The 20682-nt window shown below is 40.8% G+C and overlaps 1 protein-coding gene across 1 annotated transcript; it reads right to left on the bottom strand.

Annotated features, from left to right (window-relative positions):
- Positions 1 to 16628: 16628 nt before the first annotated feature.
- Positions 16629 to 20029, bottom strand: LOC125094326 (mitogen-activated protein kinase 6-like). Its single transcript, XM_047719945.1, has one exon. It carries the CDS (start codon positions 19957 to 19959, stop codon positions 17791 to 17793), a length of 2169 nt encoding a protein of 722 aa, XP_047575901.1. The 5' UTR covers positions 19960 to 20029; the 3' UTR covers positions 16629 to 17790.
- Positions 20030 to 20682: the final 653 nt, after the last annotated feature.

Genomic DNA, 20682 nt, shown 5'->3' with positions numbered 1-20682 from the left:
AACAGAGTTACAAGGATCCAGGAGTACTGTCACATTGATCTGGCCCACAGAACCTTAGCAGGTTGTACTGACCTTCAGAACAAGTGTCAAATAAGACCATGATGCTCGTTCCTATTCCTATAGTTCACTCTGCTTTTTCAGTTCCTGTCTTTCTGCAGAGTACAGTGGGGAGGCTGAGGCAGGGCTGGGAGGGCTCTGCCACTAACCATTATGGAGGCATCTACTCATTCAGGGGGATGTCCTTCTGAGTCTGCTGGAAAGGTCTACTTTGGGAAAGCCTGTTTATTATCTTAGCTGGAGGGTCTTTCCTCAAGGTCTAGTGTTAATGGAGCAGAAGCACATAAGTTGCTTATCAAACAGGAAGGAAAAGTACCAATTTTTTTTTTTAAATAAACAGAGGTTAGAGATAATTCTGGGGGTCCTTTTCAGTAGTTAACAACTGCAGGGGCAAGAGAAGCTGTGATGCCCTCCAACACTGGGGTGCAATGGGGATATAAACCCCAGCAGTTTTAATGTCAATCTCTTGTGGTCTTAATTGAGAAGCCCGGGACAGGCTGCTCAGTGCTTACTGAAGATGGCCTGTAAATGATAAGATTGGCCAGGCCAAATACAACTGACCAGCTGGACTTTTATAGACTGAGAGATTTTCTGAATATTTGTTAGATATTGTGTGTCCCATTAAACTTTCAACACTCCCATTGTTCAAATAGGATTTTCCCCTGAAAGACCCTTAAATACGTCCAAACCACCCAACTGCCAAAAGGGAGGCTTGAAAGAGTAGGATGTGGGCCTGACACCCCAGTGGGACCACCCCCTTTATCTTTCATAGGTGTTTTTTTTTTTTTTTTTTTTTCCCAGGATGCCAGGGAAGAGAATCAGGGGCTGTATTTGGATCCCTCCATAGTCAGCTTTGCCTCATGCCTCCCTCTGGCCGAGGGTCTGTGGGAGGTGAGCCCAGGATCCTCAAGGCTGTTTCAATTATGTCTCTATGTCCTTTCGATGTTTGCCCAGCAGAGGTCCGTTCATAGGTAAATCCAAATCAAAACCACAATGAGATATGACCTCATACCCACTAAGATGATTCCTATAAAAAAGACAGATGGCAAAAAATATTGGCAAGGCTGTGGGGAAATTTGGATTCTCACAGGTCGCTAGTGGGAATGTAAAATGGTGCAGCTGCTTTAGGCAACAGTCTAGAAACTCTTCAAAAGGTTAAACATAGGAAAAAGGGAGTCAAGATGGCGGAGAAGTAGCAGGCTGAGACTACTTCGGGTAGCGGGAGATCAGCTAAATAGCTTATCTAAAGATTGCAAACACCTACAAATCCAACGGGAGATTGAAGAGAAGAAGAACAGCAATTCCAGAAACAGAAAATCAACCACTTTCTGCAAGGTAGGACTGGCGGAGAAGTGAATCCAAAGCGACGGGAAGATAGACCGCGGGGGGAGGGGCCGGCTCCCGGCGAGCGGCGGAGCAACGGAGCAAAATCAGGACTTTTAAAAGTCTGTTCCGCTGAGGGACATCGCTCCAGAGGCTTAACTGGGGTGAAGCCCAGGCGGGGTCAGCGCGGCCTCAGCTCCCGCAGGGTCGCAGAAGGATCGGGGGTGTCTCAGTGTCGCAGAACTTACCGGTATTAGAACGGGGAAGCCGGCTGCAGAGACAGAGCCGAGGAGTGACTCTCAGCTCGGGGTTGCATTGAACCGGTCGCAGGCTCGGTCAGCTCGGAGCGCGGCCGGAGGCCAGGGTGACGGGAGTCATTTGGCGCTGTTCTCTGAGGGCGCACTGAGGAGTGGGGCCCCGGGCTCTCGGCTCCTCCGGGCCGGAGACTGGGAGGCCGCCATCTTTATTCCCGTCCTCCGGACTCTACGGAAAGCGCTCAGGGAACAAAAGCTCCCGAAAGCGAACCCGAGCGGATGACTCAGCGCGGCCCTGGGTAAGGGCGGTGCAACTCCGCCTGGGGCAAAGATGCTTGAGAATCACTACAACGGGCCCCTCCCCCAGAAGATCTACGGGAAACCCAGCCAGGACCAAGTTCACCTACCAAGGAGAACGGCGGAATTCCAGAGGAGAAGAAAGCAAAGCACGGAACTCATGGCTTTCTCCCCATGATTTTTTAGCCTTGCAGTTAATTTAATTTTTTTTTCTTTTTCAATTTTTTTTTTCTTTTTCTCTTCTTCTGCTAAAATTTTTTTTAACTTTTACCATTTTCTTTTTTTTAACGTTTTTTAAATAGTTTATCTAATATATATAGATTTTTTCCTCTTTTTATATTTTTTTCTTTATCGGCTTTCTTTTTTTTAATAGTTTTTTTTTCTTTCTTTCTGAACCCCTTTTTATCCCCTTTCTCCCCCCTCACAATTCAGGATCTCTTCTGATTTGGCTAAAGCATATTTTCCTGGGGTTGTTGCCACCCTTTTAGTATTTTACTTGCTCCTTCATAAACTCTTATCTGGACAAAATGACAAGGCGGAAAAATTCACAACAAAAAAAAGAACAAGAGGCAATACCAAAGGCTAGGGACCTAATCAATACAGACATTGGTAATATGTCAGATCTAGAGTTCAGAATGATGATTCTCAAGGTTCTAGCCGGGCTTGAAAAAGGCATGGAAGATATTAAAGCAACCCTCTCGGGAGATATAAAAGCCCTTTCTGGAGAAATAAAAGAACTAAAATCTAACCAAGTTGAAATCAAAAAAGCTATTAATGAGGTGCAATCAAAAATGGAGGCTCTCACTGCTAGGATAAATGAGGCAGAAGAAAGAATTAGCGATATAGAAGACCAAATGACAGAGAATAAAGAAGCTGAGCAAAAGAGGGACAAACAGCTACTGGACCACGAGGGGAGAATTCGAGAGATAAGTGACACCATAAGACGAAACAACATTAGAATAATTGGGATTCCAGAAGAAGAGGAAACGGAGAGGTGAGCAGAAGGTATATTGGAGAGAATTATTGGAGAGAATTTCCCCAATATGGCAAAGGGAACAAGCATCAAAATCCAGGAGGTTCAGAGAACCCCCCCTCAAAATCAATAAGAATAGGTCCACACCCCGTCACCTAATAGTAAAATTTACAAGTCTTAGTGACAAAGAGAAGATCTTGAAAGCAGCCCGGGAAAAGAAGTCTGTAACGTACAATGGTAAAAATATTAGATTGGCAGCAGACTTATCCACAGAGACCTGGCAGGCCAGAAAGAGCTGGCATGATATATTCAGAGTACTAAATGAGAAAAACATGCAGCCAAGAATACTATATCCAGCTAGGCTATCATTGAAAATAGACGGAGAGATTAAAAGCTTCCAGGACAAACAAAATCTGAAAGAATTTGCAAACACCAAACCAGCTCTACAGGAAATATTGAAAGGGGTCCTCTAAGCAAAGAGAGACCCTCAAAGTAGTAGATCAGAAAGAAACAGAGACAATATACAATACCAGTCACCTTACAGGCAATACAATGGCACTAAATTCATATCTCTCAATACTTACCCTGAATGTTAATGGGCTAAATGCCCCAATCAAAAGACACAGGGTATCAGAATGGATAAAAAAACAAAAACCATCTATATGTTGCCTACAAGAAACTCATCTTACACCCGAAGACACCTCCAGGTTTAAAGTGAGGGGGTGGAAAAGAATTTACCATGCTAATGGACATCAGAAGAAAGCAGGAGTGGCAATCCTTATATCAGATCAATTAGATTTTAAGCCAAAGATTATAATAAGAGATGAGGAAGGACACTATATCATACTCAAAGGAACTGTCCAACAAGAAGCTCTAACAATTTTAAATATCTATGCCCCTAACGTGGGAGAAGCCAACTATATAAACCAATTAATAACAAAATCAAAGAAACACATCGACAAGAATACAATAATAGTAGGGGATTTTAACACTCCCCTCACTGAAATGGACAGATCATCCAATTAAAAGATCAACAAGGAAATCAAGGCCTTAAATGACACACTGGACCAGATGGACATCACAGATATATTCAGAACATTTCATCCCAAAGCAACAGAATACACATTCTTCTCTAGTGCACATGGAACATTCTCCAGAATAGATCACATCCTCGGTCCTAAATCAGGTCTCAACTGGTATCAAAAGATTGGGATCATTCCCTGCATATTTTCAGACCACAATGCTCTAAAGCTAGAACTCAATAACAAGAGGAAGTTTGGAAAGATCCCAAATACATGGAGACTAAACAGCATCCTTCTAGAGAATGAATGGGTCAACCAGGAAATCAAAGAAGAATTGAAAAAATTTATGGAAACAAACGATAATGAAAACACAACAGTTCAGAATCTGTGGGACACAACAAAGGCAGTCCTGAGAGGAAAATATATAGCGGTACAAGCCTTTCTCAAGAAACAAGAAAGGTCTCAGGTACACAACCTAACCCTACACCTAAAGGAGCTGGAGAAAGAACAAGAAAGAAACCCTAAACCCAGCAGGAGAAGAGAAATCATAAAGATCAGAGCAGAAATCAATGAAATAGAAACCAAAAAAACAATAGAACAAATCAACGAAACTAGGAGCTGGTTCTTTGAAAGAATTAATAAGATTGATAAACCCCTGGCCAGACTTATCAAAAAGAAAAGAGAGAGGACCCAAATAAATAAAATCATGAATGAAAGAGGAGAGATCACAACGAACACCAAAGAAATACAGACAATTATAAGAACATACTATGAACAACTCTACGCCAACAAATTTGACAATCTGGAAGAAATGGATGCATTCCTAGAGACATATAAACTACCACAACTGAACCAGGAAGAAATGGAAAGCCTGAACAGACCCATAACCAGTAAGGAGATTGAAACAGTCATCAAAAATCTCCAAACAAACAAAAGCCCAGGGCCAGACGGCTTCCCGGGGGAATTCTACCAAACATTTAAAGAAGAACTAATTCCTATTCTCCTGAAACTGTTCCAAAAAATAGCAATAGAAGGAAAACTTCCAAACTCATTTTATGAGGCCAGCATCACCTTGATCCCAAAACCAGACAAGGATCCCAACAAAAAAGAGAACTACAGACCAATATCCTTGATGAACACAGATGCAAAAATTCTCGCCAAAATACTAGCCAATAGGATTCAACAGAACGTTAAAAGGATTATTCACCACGACCAAGTGGGATTTATTCCAGGGCTGCAAGGCTGGTTCAACATCCGCAAATCAATCAATGTGATACAACACATTAATAAAAGAAAGACCAAGAACCATATGATACTCTCCATAGATGCTGAAAAAGCATTTGACAAAGTACAGCATCCCTTCCTGATCAAAACTCTTCAAAGTGTAGGGATAGGCGGCACATACCTCAATATTATCAAAGCCATCTATGAAAAACCCACCGCAAATATCATTCTCAATGGAGAAAAACTGAAAGCTTTTCCGCTAAGGTCAGGAACACGGCAGGGATGTCCGTTATCACCACTGCTATTCAACATAGTACTAGAAGTCCTAGCCTCAGCAATCAGACAACAAAAGGAAATTAAAGGCATCCAAATCGGCAAAGAAGAAGTCAAACTATCACTCTTCGCAGATGATATGATACTCAATGTGGAAAACCCAAAAGACTCCACTCCAAAACTGCTAGAACTTGTACAGGAATTCAGTAAAGTGTCAGGATATAAAATCAATGCACAGAAATCAGTTGCATTTCTCTACACCAACAACAAGACAGAAGAAAGAGAAATTAAGGAGTCCATCCCATTTACAATTGCACCCAAAACTATAAGATACCTAGGAATAAACCTAACCAAAGAGACTAAGAATCTATACTCAGAAAACTATAAAGTACTCATGAAAGAAATTGAGGAAGACACAAAGAAATGGAAAAATGTTCCATGCTCCTGGATTGGAAGAATAAATATTGTGAAAATGTCTATGCTACCTAAAGCAATCTACACATTTAATGCAATTCCTATCAAAGTACCATCCATTTTTTTCAAAGAAATGGAACAAATAATCCTAAAATTTATATGGAACCAGAAAAGACCTCGAATAGCCAAAGGAATATTGAAAAAGAAAGCCAAAGTTGGTGGCATCACAATTCCGGACTTCAAGCTCTATTACAAAGCTGTCATCATCAAGACAGCATGGTACTGGCACAAAAACAGACCCATAGATCAATGGAACAGAATAGAGGGCCCAGAAATGGACCCTCAACTCTATGGTCAACTCATCTTCGACAAAGCAGGAAAGAATGTCCAATGGAAAAAAGACAGCCTCTTCAATAAATGGTGTTGGGAAAATTGGACAGCCACATGCAGAAAAATGAAATTGGATCATTTCCTTACACCACACACGAAAATAGACTCAAAATGGATGAAGGATCTCAATGTGAGAAAGGAATCCATCAAAATCCTCGAGGAGAACACAGGCAGCAACCTCTTCGACCTCAGCCGCAGCAACATCTTCCTAGGAACATCACCAAAGGCAAGGGAAGCAAGGGCAAAAATGAACTATTGGGATTTTATCAAGATCAAAAGCTTTTGCACAGCAAAGGAAACAGTGAACAAAACCAAAAGACAACTGACAGAATGGGAGAAGATATTTGCAAATGACATATCAGATAAAGGGCTAGTGTCCAAAATCTATAAAGAACTTAGCAAACTCAACACCCAAAGAACAAAGAATCCAATCAAGAAATGGGCAGAGGACATGAACAGACCTTTCTGCAAAGAAGACATCCAGATGGCCAACAGACACATGAAAAAGTGCTCCATATCACTCGGCATCAGGGAAATACAAATCAAAACCACCATGAGATATCACCTCACACCAGTCAGAATGGCTAAAATTAACAAGTCAGGAAATGACAGATGCTGGCGAGGATGCGGAGAAAGGGGAACCCTCCTATACCGTTGGTGGGAATGGAAGCTGGTGCAACCACTCTGGAAAACAGCATGGAGGTTCCTCAAAATGTTGAAAATAGAACTACCCTATGACCCAGCAATTGCACTGCTGGGTATTTACCCTAAAGATACAAACGTAGTGATCCGAAGGGGCACGTGCACCCGAATGTTTATAGCAGCAATGTCTACAATAGCCAAACTATGGAAAGAACCTAGATGTCCATCTACAGACGAATGGATAAAGAAGATGTGGTATATATACACAATGGAATACTATGCAGCCATCAAAAGAAATGAAATCTTGCCATTTGCGACGACGTGGATGGAACTAGAGGGTATCATGCTTAGCGAAATAAGTCAATCGGAGAAAGACAACTATCATATGATCTCCCTGATATAATGGAGAGGAGATGCAACATGGGGGGTCGTGGGGGTAGGAGAAGAGTAAATGAAACAAGATGGGATTGGGAGGGAGACAAACCATAAGTGACTCTTAATCTCACAAAACAAACTGAGGGTTGATGGGGGGAGGGGGTTGGGAGAGGGGGTGGGGTTATGGATATCGGGGAGGGTATGTGCTATGGTGAGTGTTGTGAAGTGTGTAAACCTGGCGATTCGCAGACCTGTACCCCTGGGGATAAAATATATGTTTATAAAGCTGTAAAAAAAAAAAAGAAAGAAAGGATGAATCCCCAAGTTTTGTAGCAACATGGACGGGACTGGAAGAGATTATGCTGAGTGAAATAAGTCAAGCAGAGAGAGTCAATTATCATATGGTTTCACTTATTTGTGGAGCATAACAAATAGCATGGAGGACAAGGGGAGATGGAGAGGAGAAGGGAGTTGAGGGAAATTGGAAGGGGAGGTGAACCATGAGAGACTATGGACTCTGAAAAACGATCTGAGAATTTTGAAGGGGTGGGGGGTGGGAGGTTGGGGGCACCAGGTGGTGGGTATTGTAGAGGGCACGGATTGCATGGAGCACTGGGTGTGGTGCAAAAATAATGAATACTGTTATGCTGAAAAAAATAAAAAAATTAAAAAAAAAAAAAGGTTAAACATAGAATTATCACGTGATCCAACAATTCCACTCCCAGGTATATACCCAAGGGAAATGAGAATATGCTCTCTTCTGTGGTGCTAGACAAGCTATTCTGGAGCTATTATAGTTGTTACACATACAGGAGGTCAACACACATTCATTCATGTAATTCATCCATTTAATAAATACTAAGTGTCTACCATGAGTCAGGCCCTGGGAAACAGTAGTGAACAAAATAGAAAAAAGCCCTGCACTCACCTACCTTACAAGCCAGTGGGGAGAGGGTCACAGGCTCCCCTCTCTGTAAGTAGAATAAGTGATAAGTTAGGTAGAAATGTTGGAGTCAGGGAGATATTGCAATTTCAAGTATGATCACCAGGGAAAACCTCACTGGAAAATTATGTAATTTGAATGAAGACCTGAAGGAAATGCAGGAGAGAGTTGTACAGATATCTACAAGATTGTTCTAAAAAAAAAAAAAAAGAATGTTCTAGACAAAGGGATAGCAAGTACGTGGCTGTGAGGTGGAGGTGTGGCTGGCCCACCCATGGGGCAGCAAGACCAGCGGGACTGATTGTGGAGTGGAAGGGTGGTGGCTTTTCCTCTGAATGAAATGGGGAGCTGTGGAGAACTGGGGACAGAGGAGGGACAGGTATGACCTGGGTTTTAAAAGGACCCTGCTGTCTATTTTGTGGGGAATAGAGTTGCTTGCTCACAGGTACTCAGGACAAGGGGGAAGCAGGAGGACCTGTTCGGAAGCTGTTATAGTAATGCAGAGGGGGATGGTGCAGTCCCGGACAAGGCAGGTGGTGACTCGAAGGGTCTGCCAATGCCCTTGGAAGAAGAGATGGATGAAGTGATGCAAGGTTTTGTCGTGGGGTTAGAGAGGATGTGGGCGGGTAAAATCCAGAGAGAATGGGCAATGGAGAGAGGAGGTCTGGGCTCACAGGCCGGCTGTGGCTGTTTTCTATACACAGCAGAGGGAAAGGGCTGCTGTCCTCGTCAAAGGATTGCTGCTGCCCATCTACTATGAAATTGCAGAATTAATCCGCTTGCTGGCTCCATTGTAAATGGTGGTGCGGAAGCGACATTAGTAAATGGAAAGGATAAAGTTGCTTTACTGGTTTGGTTTCCAAATCATGGAAAGAAAAACACTGTATCAGTTCAGTGAGTAAACACACCCAGGTGCTTCTGAATCAGGAGGCAGAAAACCATTTGTGTTTACTTTTGAAGCTGGTTTTCTGGATGAGCCAAGAATAGAACACCATCATTTCCTTCTGTTGTGTGAGGGCACATTCAGATTCCTTTTCTGTCTTACATGTTCACTTCCTTCCTCCTCCACTTTTTTGATTGTTATAATTACCTATTTTGGGTGGTTCAGTTACATTCTGTGGAAAATAAAATAAAAAAAAATATCTCTGAGAAAATATAAAATGGACAGGTCTGGAAGAACCTCCTTGTCTAAGAATGTGTAATTAAGAAGACAAATTTACTGTAGGAAAGGTGCTCCTTGATTGGACTTAAAATATGTTTTGAATGTTCAAACTTTGATTTTCTTGCAGGTTTTCAGGGACACAATTCAAATCCTGGGGACCTATTGCAGGTGTCGAGAATGCAGCACTGAGTAACACAGATAAACCCCAATATGATAGGTTATGGCCTAGGGTTTTTGTTGGCTGGCAGGGTGGTAATAGAGGGGAGGTAAAACATAGGATCTGGGGCAGGATGATTTGCTGATGGAACGGATACGGCTGTGCTATCACTTTACTGTGAGGACAGTTACCCTGAGACAGGCAGGGAGCACATCATCACGAGCAATCTCATGGCCCACTTCTGGGGTAAGGTAGTATGCTAGGTGCTCGGCTATAGGCAGGGAGACCTGATTCCATCCCTGCCTCAGAATGGTTGCAATGTGAGTGCAGGATTCATCCTAGGAACTTAGGGAAAGCTAAATGAGTACAAGACTTCAATTCAATGTTCTGGAGAACACCAGACATATTGCAAGAATGTAAACTACTAATCACCGTAGGAATTCAAATATATGACTCAGGGCTGCACTAGCATTGAGGCAAGGCTGAACGGGGGAGGCAGATGGGATTCGGGAAGAGGGCGGGAGGCTGTGGTTTCCGAGTCAGGATATATGACTGAGGCTGTATTCAATTTCACCTGGAGATGTGGAGGGAGATGAAGCTGAACAAAGCAGACAATTCCCTTTTAAAATGCAGAAGGGAAACTTCTTTGTCATCATTTGACTGATCGTAAGATTGAGCTCAACAATTTCTTTCCAGATCATAAACCAATTGCCCTCTTGTGAAAGATTAACTGCTAGAAGGACCTACTGGCTTTTCTCCAATGATGGGACGATAAACAATGCACATGACAGATTGCCTGGAAAATGAGTCATAATAATGAGGGTCAAACCCGGGTATTAAACCATGTGCAAGGAAAATCAAGAGGAGGGGAAACCGCTGTTAATTATGGTGAGAAAACTGGATTATAAAATGGTCAGAGGGGTTTTTCTACAGATGTTTGAATCTAATACATTAGGAGACTGTCAAAGAGGTCCATTAACCGGCAAATACGTTCTGGCTACAGTGGGAGTTAATTACCTGCTCTTCCTTCACAGGAAGTAAATGAGATGGCATACACTATTTTTAGTAACTGAGAATGTTTCTTTGATTTAGATTGTATTTTATTTTTCCTGGGGAAAGCTACATAGCCCACCTTCAGGTATTAGAAATGATTCTCCTTAAAGCCCAGAAGTGAGGAGCTTGTGTCTTAGAGCCAGGCTGCCTCTGCTCTCATCCCTCCTTCTCGCTTTACTCCCCTTTCATCTCTTGGTGCCTCAGTTTCTTTTTCTGTAAGATGGGATGATGGTGATGGCAGTGTCCACTTCACAGGGTTGCTGGAGCATGATCATTAGCATTGGCGCAGCCGCTTGCCAGTGCTCTGTAATATTGGCTGTGAGCCCAGTGGTCTGCTTTTCTACCCATTTCCAATGTTTTATAGCTAGCCTCTGTGTTTCCTGTTTGTTATAGATTTCCTTGTGCTTTACACAAGTGGTAGGGTTTCCAGTCTTCCTGGGAGGTGGAACTACTTTTCATGGGCTTCAGCCCAGTCAGTGGCTGCAGGAGAGTTAGAAAGCCTCAGACAAATCCCCACAATGTCCCTGGATGCTAGAGCTGATGCCATGGGTTCATCCACTCGTGTCTCTGGCAGCCCCTAGAGACCTCTACTGAGTATTGGTTGTGGCAGCAACTGGTAGTGCAGGACGCACCAGGTGTGGTTTTCAGATACACAGGGCAAGTCATTTCAATCAAGCTTTAGGTTGGATGGTAAAAGGTGTCATTTATATAGGTTAGAAATGATGCACATTGGCAATCTCATATAATTTAACCTAATATTTAGTTTTCCTACCTCACTTCATTAAGGGATATAAGTAGTTGTATCATTTACTACTTTCTAGCTGGAGCCACCAATGTCACAGGCTCCATAAGTTATCCTATGGAGGAAAAGACAATTCCATTCTACATCTCACCTGAAATCCTTGACTGAAGTACTTTGTGAAATTCATTCAGTAACATTTACTAGGTCTTCTGTATGCTGGACATGGGGCAACACTTAACCACTTGGTATTCAGTCTAAGATCAGTAAACTTCATTATCATCATCATCAGTCGTATGTAGACACACTCAGCCTCGCTGGGTGGCCTACAGAAATGTTCCTAAGCATTTGGGAGGTCATGAAAGGACTCCACGTGTAGTGTGAAGTATAGGAAGAGTGCCAGTGTTATGCATGGACTGACTTTGGAAGCTTCAGGGGTAGGGCATGGATATATGAGGAAGAAGAGGCAGCACTAAAAAGGATTCTCATGATTCAAATGTCTCTCTTTGTGGTTTGGTCTCATTTTGGGAGCAGGGATTCCCAGGTTTACTGCAAATAGCATGATTGAGAAGTTATCATTTATTCCAGTCTTGTCTCACTCCTCTTGTCCACAGGCACTGTTCTGGTGTTCCTCTTCTGTCCAAAGGATGTTCTTGCCTCAGACTGTTCAGCACAGAACAGGTTGTTTCTTCTTTCATGGCTTTTAAAATAATTATGGGGAGATTTCAGACTTTGTATCTCACAAGCTAGAATCCTGGTATTTCTTTTTCTTTCCTTCTTTTTAGAGGGGAGGGGCAGAAGGAGAGAAAGAAAGAGAATCTTAAGCAGACTCCACGCCCAGCATGGAGCTTGACCCAGGGCTCAACCTCACGACCCTGATATCATAACCTGAGCCTAAATCAAGAGTCAGACGCTCAACCAACAGAGCGACCCAGGCACCCCTAGAAACCCAACATTTCTTTAACAATAATCTTCTACTAATCATCTCCCCTTTAAAACATTCTGCCAAATGCTGGGTAGTAGATCACCTTAGTAATATATCAGTCAGGGTACGCTAGGCAAGGAAGCAGTAACAAATAACCCCAAGATCTCAGACACTGAAACAACAAAGGTTTTTCACTACACCCACTACATGCCCACTGCAGTTTGGCTGGGGTCTCTGTGCACACTGTTTTCATTGGGACATCCTGGCTGGGAGAGCTCCAGCTCTGTGCTTCCACAATAGCTTAAACAGGAAAAAGAACACTGGTTCTTAAAGCTTCTATCTGAAAATGACACGAAGCTTTGTTAAGTCAAATGACCACATGTAACTTCAAGAGGAGGCAGGAGAGTGCAATTCCTCATGTAAGCAGAAACTAGAGGGCTGGAATTATCTAGTGAAGAGCAATAATGACCACTGCCAGTGACCAATGGGAAGGCATGCATGATGCTTGAGCTTTCTCTCACTATCCTAAGCACTCCATACTGTAACCTTGTTTGCTTAATTGGTTGTGCTATTTTGGATTTTGTGCAAGGAAGGAAGGAGTTACATTTTACTTCCTTTGTTGGAGAAAGAAGTGGAAAATGACTTCTGATACTTAGTTGTATGAGACCATAAGGTATCCTGTGTAATTCTGTAAAACATCAATATGAAAGAGAAATATATTTTGTACACACATACGCACACACATATAGTGGTAAAATATACAGAACACAAAATTTGTTCTTCTAACCATTTTTAAGTGTACATTTCAGTGGCACTAAGTACATCCATACTGTTGTGCTGTCATCACCAACATCCATCTCTAGACCTTTCTTACCTTCCCAAACTGAAAGTCCATTCCACATTAAACACTAGCTCCTCATTTCCCCCTCGGCAGCCCCTGGCAACCATCATTCTACTTTCTGTCTCTATGAATTTGACTACTCTAGGTTTCTCATATAAATTGTATCACACAGCATTGTCCTTTTGTATCCGGTTTATTTCACTTGGAATGATGTCCTCAAAGTGCATCCCTGATACAGCATGTGTCAGAAATTCATTTCTTTTTAAGGCTGAATAATATTCCATTGTATGGATAGACCATGTCTTGTCTATCCATTTATCCTTCAATGGATGCTTGGGTTGCTTCTTCTGTTTGGAAATTGTGGATAATGCCTCTGTAAACATTAATGAATAAGTATCTGTAGTAGAACACATCAACGAAACTAGAAGCTGGTTTTTTGAAAGAATCAATAGGATAGATAAACCATTGGCCAAATTAATCCAAAAGAAAAGAGAGAGGACCCAAATTAATGAAATTGTGAATGGAAAAGGAGAGATTACGACTAACACCAAGGAAATAGAAACAATCATCAGAAATTATTATCAACAGTTATATGTCAATAAGTTAAGCAACCTAGATGAAACAGATACATTCCTGGAAACATAGAAACTTCCAAAACTGAATCAAGAAGAAATTGACAACCTGAATAGACTTATATCTAGTAACAAGATTGAGGCAATGATCAAAAAACCTCCCAAAAAACAAGGTCCCAGGACCTATGGATTCCCTGGAGAATTCTATCAAATATTCAAAGAAGAAATAACACCTATTTTCCTGAAGCTGTTTCAAAAAAATAGAAACAGAAGGAAAATTTCCAGACTCTTTATGAAGCCAGAATTACCCATATCCCCAAACCAGGCAAAGACACCACCAAAAAGGAGAATTTCAGACCAATATCCCTGGTGAATAGGGATGCTAAGATTCTCAACAAGATCCTAGCTAATAGGATCCAACAGTACATTAAAAATATTATCCACTATGACCAGGTGTGATTTATCCATGGGATACAAGGGTGGTTCAACATTCACAAATCAATCAATGTGATAGAACTAATCAATAAGAGAAGAGAGAAGAACCACATGGTCCTCTCAATTGATGCAGAAAAAGCATTTGTCAAAACACAGCATCTGTTCCTGATTAAAATGCTCCAAAGTTTAGGGATAGAGGGAACATTCCTCAACTTCATAAAATCTATCTACAAAAAACCCACAGTGAATATCGTCCTCAACGGGGAAAAGCTGACAGCCTTCCCTTTGAGATCAGGAACACGACAAGGATGGCCACTCTCACCACTCTTGTTTAACATAGTACTAAAAGTCCCAGCAACAGCAATCAGACAACAAAGAGAAATAAAAGGTATTCAAATTGGCAATGGAGAAGTCAAACTCTTTCTCTTCACAGATGACATGATACTTTATGTGGAAAACCCCAAAAATTCCTCCCTCAAACTACTAGAACAAATATAGCAATTCAGTAATGTGGCAGGATACAAAATCAATGTACAGAAATCAGTTGTTTTCTTATACACTAAAAATGAAAATATAGAAAGGGAAATTAGACAATTGATTCCATTTACTACAACACCAAGAACCATGAGATACCTTAGAATAAACCTAACCAAAGAGGTAAAAGATCTGTACTTGAGGAACTACAGAACATTCATGAAAGAAATTGAAGAAGACACAAAAAGATGGAAGACCACTCCATGCTCATGGATCAGAAGAATAAACATTGTTAAAAGGTCTATACTGCCCAGGCCAATCTATACTTTCAATGTCATCCCAATCAAAGTTCCACCAGCACTTTTCAAAGAGCTGGAACAAACAATCCAAAATTTGTATGGAACCAGAAGAGACCCCAAATTGCTAAAGAAATGTTGAAAAAGAAAAACAAAACTGGGGACATCACATTGCCTGATTTCAAGCTTTACTACAAAGCTGTGGTCACCAAGACAGCATGGTATTGGCATAAAAACAGACACATAGATCAATGGAATGAAATAGACAGCCCAGATATGGACCATCAACTCTATGGTCAACTAATCTTTGACAAAGTAGGAAAAAATATCCAATGGAAAAAAGACAGTCTCTTCAATAAATGGTGCTGGGAAAATTGGACAGCTATATACAGAAGAATGAAACTCGACCATTCTCTTACACCATACACAAAGATAAACTTGAAATGGATAAAAGACCTCAACGTGAGGCAGGAATCTATTAAAATCCTAGAGGAGAACATAGGCAGTAACCTCTTCAACATCAGCCACAGCAGCTTCTTTCAAGATATGTCTCTAAAGGCAAAGGAAACAAAAGTGAAAATGAACTTTTGGGACCTCATCAAGATCAAAATCTTTGGCACAGCAAAGAAAACAGTCAACAAAGCAAAGAGGCAACCCACAGAATGGGAGAAGATATTCGCAAATGACACTACAGACAAAGGGCTGATATCCAAGATCTATAAAGAACTCCTCAAACTCAACACACAGAAAACAGATAATCACATCAAAACATGGGCAGAAGACATGAACAGACCCTTCTCAAAGAAGACATATGAATGGCTAACAGACACATGAAAGAATTCTCATCATCATTAGCAATCAGGGAGATTCAAATCAAAACCACATTGAGATACCACCTTATACCAGTTAGCATGGCCAAAATTAACAAGACAGGAAACAACAAGTGTTGGAGAGGATGTGGAGAAAGGGGAAACCTCTTACACTATTGGTGGGAATGCAAGTTCGTGCAGCCACTTTGGAAAATAGTGTGGAGATTCCTTAAGAAATTTAAAACAGAGCTACCCTATGACCCTGCAACTGCACTACTGTGTATTTACCCCGAAGATACAGATATTGTGAAATGAAGGACCACCTCTATCCCAGTGTTCACAGTAGCAATGGCCACAGTTGCCAAACTGTGGAAAGAACCAAGATGGCCTTCAACCGACGAATGGATAAAGAAGATGTGGTCCGTATATACAATGGAGTATTATGTCTCCATCAGAAAAGATGAATACCCAACTTTTGTATCAACATGGACGGGACTGGAAGAGATTATGCTGAGTGAAATAAGTCAAGCAGAAACAGTCAAGTATCATATGGTTTCACTTATTTGTGGAGCATAAGGAATAACATGGAGGACATGGGGAGATGAGGAGGAGAAGGGAGTTGGGGGAAATTGGAGGGGAGAGGAACCATGACAGACTGAGGACTCTGAGAAGCAAACTGAGGGTTTTGGAGGGGAAGGGGATAGGGGGGTTGGGTGAGCCTGGTGGTGGGTATTAAGAAGGGCACGGATTGCATGGTGCACTGGGTGTGGTGCATAGACAATGAATTTTGGAACACTGAAAAGAAATAAAATAACATAAAATGGAAAAAATTCTTTTGGGGAGATATATAAAAATGGTAATTCTATTTTTAGTGTGTGTGTGGTTGTTTTTGTTTGTTTGTTTGTTTGTTTTGTTTATTTTTTGTTTGTTTAGAAATGCAGTGACAATACTTGATCCGGTGTTTCTTTTTTTTTTTCTTTTTTTTTTTTTTTTTTACATTTAACCTAATTTTATTCATGCTTGCCTTGGGATGGGGAACAGATCATTCAGTAAAAACATACAGTAAAAACAAAATATGTCTTATCATGTACAACTTTTAAACTACAATAATGATGTACCTTAGTTACTTCCATACACACAAGTCTAACATTAACAGTTTTTTTTTTTAAAATAAACACAGTTAAGACTTCTAGGAGCATTTTATAATAAAGTAATTCCTAATGTTTCTTTGTAGATAGATCAAGCACCTCCAAAATACAAATTCCTATACACAGTGAGCGCTTTACTTAAAATGAATACTTAAGTAAATTAAGTACGTGGACAGCCTTAGGATGAGCTGACATTATATAATCAGCTAAGTAGGCAAAAAACCATAGTGCCAAATGGAAAAGTGTGTTTGCAAATAAATTTCAAAAACTAAGTTAACTTTTTATAATTAAATACAGAAAATATACTGATTTGCTAAAATAAATAAGATGTGATGTAGTAACACTTCACTATAAAGAATGCATACCAGAACATTTATAAACGGTGCGTGAATCTCATTAAGAATAGTTTACTACAATAAACGCTGGCTAAATAGAAGTGCATATGTGAAGCACTATGGGTGGTCTATGTTTTGCCACATACTTTTGTTACCTTGAGGTAGATAACACATGTGTACCAAATTCGGCATTCATTTTCAGTTGCTGCTGGTATCATGTGTCTTAAGAAATGTGTACAGTATGAAAAACTTGAAAATACTCATGAATGAAAAATGTTTTAGGAAAAAAATAGATATTTTCATGCAATTATGTACAGTCTCACTGTGTCAATTTCAAGGCAAGATTTTTGTTTCCTGTAAAACAGATCATTGTTCTATGAGAGAATGTTTTTTACTTGTCTTAGTGCATTTCTTTTGTGGCCTCCTGCATTGCATTATTTTGCTCTATTCTTTATTTTTTGTGTGCAAACGACATGCCAGTTAAAATGAAAACCATCTCACATGTAGAAAAAAAGTCTGGATTTTAAAAACCAAGAACTAATAAAATCCTTTCTAAATGACACCATATGATTCAAGTAAAAAAATGACTGAAACACTAGTAATAAAAAAGACAACACATTTCATGAAGAATACAAAGAAAAATGTCTTCTAAGTGTTTTAGTTCAGATGTTTCAGAATGCTGCTATATGTCTTATGAGGAATCTGAGGGGAAGATTTCATAGCAGAAGGTGTTAAGGTGGCCTGTATTGACTTAAGTGGGGACCCAACCGGGCTGTGAAACTGCGGGATGCCTATGGATTCAAGCTGCTTGTTAAAGAGGAACTCCCCACTGTTGTTCAAAAATCCTTCCTCATTTCCTCTCTCCCCAAGCTTCCCATCCTCTACTGGCTCAGTTTCTAGCATTTCAGTATCTTCTTTCCTGCTAAAGAACTTGTCCAAGTAACTGGTGTAAGTGTTTTCCTTCTCAATTTGCTCATCCTTCCTTACCTCACAACAAAACTGATTAATGAGAAAACAGTCCTCCCCACCACCCACAAACTGGCTATCCCAAGAAGATTGGTACAAGGCTTCTAATTGAGCCAAATTTGCCATTCCTTTTTCCTGTTTCTCTCGGCTTACTGACTTTGATATCAAACCTTTCAATTCTAGTTGGGACACTGAGCTATTCAAGTCATTTAATTTATCAACAACATCAGTAGGCTCATGTTGTGAACTAAGTTGAATAGTTCCTGCAATAAAGGAATCAAAGTCAAATCCCTGATTCTTTTCCCTTTCTTTTTCAGCCAGTTGCTGTGATGCTTCCTCTAGAGCTATCTGGGCTCTAACCAATCCATTCCTTTCACATTTTGACTTGCCCTTCTTATCAGACTTTTCTTTGCTTTGTTCTTTCCAATTGGAAAGATCTATAATAAGCTTGGGTTCATAATAATGGTTAACTTCACTCTCTCTCCAAACTAAGTTATCTAAATATGATGATGACCTTGTTTTGTAGTTACAAGTATGGCTACACTCCAGATCACAATATTTGTTTTCATGATGATCTGGGTACTGCCAACAAGGATCAGTAGAGTAATTGGTATCAAAAGCAGGATCCTCCAAATACTTTTCACGATCTCCATCCAAATATTTTCGAGGATCAACCTGTACTTCTTCTTCATCAGTGACATCAGACAGAGCTCTTGGGTCAAGCTGAACTTCATCAATATCAAAGTTGTTATGTATAGGCCAATCATGCTCTGAAAATTGACAATCATGGTACCTTTCCCAGTTATAAATATGACTATGAGTTTCATCCATAAGCAAAATATCATCAACTTCATCTTCAATATGAAAAGGATGACTTGAAATTGGCTCATCCATTGGAAAAGAATATATGCTCATGTAAGGATGGGAAAGCACTTCTTCTGCTGTCAACCGATCCATTGGGCTAAATGTCAAAATTTGTTCCAGGAAATCCAGTGCTTCTCGACTAATTCCTGGAAGCAGCTGAGTTAAAGGTTTGTGTGGCTCAGTCATGTCATTTCTAATGTAAACTGGAATTACGCTGAGAAGCTCCTGACGATCTTCCTCATGTACAACAGGAATAGATTCTAAAATCAGCTGCATCTGTTCAAGTTCATGTGCACCTGCAAAGAGGGTTTTACCAGTCAGCATTTCAGCAAAGATGCAGCCTGCAGCCCACATATCAATGGCTTTAGTATAATTATTAGGAGAAAGTAAAAGACGTGGAGACCTGTACCATTTAGTAACCAATCCTTCAGAAAGATGACCCTTATGGGAATAATGGGGATCCATGATCCGTGCAAGACCAAAGTCACCTATCTTCAGCACCAAGTCTTCAGTATTAATGAAAAGATTAGCTGGTTTGAGATCTCTGTGCAGTACGTTTGCAGAGTGAATATATTTGAGCCCACGTAGCAGCTGATACATGAAAAGCCTGGCATGCTCTTCCAGTAAAGGGCCCTGCTCCAGCACATTAGCCAAGTCTGTCTCCATGTACTCCTGAACAATGTAGACACTGTTCAGTTCGGTAAGAGAGCCTACATCGTCTGTTAACTGGCCTCCACTAGGACCAAGAATTTCAAACACTTTCACAATGTTATCATGGTCAAGTCTTCTAATAATTTTGATTTCACGTAGAGCATGTTTGACACTCTGGGGATCAGTAAGGACAATTTTCCTGATGGCTACTCTTTTGTCACAGTCATTGTCTACAGCAGAAAAAACCAAGCCATTGCCTCCACAACCCAATGGTTTTAAGTCCATATACCTAGAGCCCAGATCAAAACCATGAATGTTCATGAGACTTTCAAATTTCTCTGCCATTTTGAAACCTTTACTATTGCCTTTTCCTTTCGAATTGTTGAACTTGTGTAAGCAAGGAAGAAAACTGACATCAAAAGGAAAGATCTTTCAAAAAAGGAAAAGAAAAGTAATTTTGCTTCCACAACAAGATGATTTCTTGATGTTCATTGCATATGCCAACCAGGCCCGCTGAGTTCCCCTTAGATTTAAAGCTCAAAAAGCTCTATTCATACTGAGAATTAAAAAGATTGCAGTACTCATAGTTCAAGAAAGGGGCAGCAACTCTGCAGACATTTAAAGAAAACACTCAAACGGAATGAAATGACATACTATGCACTCAGATTTACTGTGCTAAACGATTTAACATTTAACAAAAATGTGAATAAATATGCACACAACAGGCTTCTATGAACATTCTCCTCACAGTGCAGATACATTCAGTGTTGGACTGGTCCTGAGCAGCATCATTCTAAGGTGCTGGTAAGCACTATTTCCGTTTTGCCTCTTTTCTTCCTTTGTTGCTGTTTATTTCAACAGGAAGCCCTGGCGGCTGTTGGTTAACAGAAGATGTCTTTTGTTAGTGATCAGGTGGCTCCAGCTCACCACAATCACAATCAAAGCTACCGTCCATCTTACTCTGATAAAACGGGACTTCTCCGGCTCATCGAGGGAGTGCGGGGCCCGCGAACACTCCCCAATGTCGGCTCAGGTCTCCGGCTGTGCTAGCGGCAGCGGCGTCTCCGA

Source organism: Lutra lutra, chromosome 1, assembly GCF_902655055.1.
Source record: "Lutra lutra chromosome 1, mLutLut1.2, whole genome shotgun sequence".
In the NCBI taxonomy this organism is placed as follows: domain Eukaryota; kingdom Metazoa; phylum Chordata; class Mammalia; order Carnivora; family Mustelidae; genus Lutra; species Lutra lutra.
Note: the sequence above shows the minus strand (reverse complement) of the source record. Positions and strands in the feature narration are given on the sequence as shown.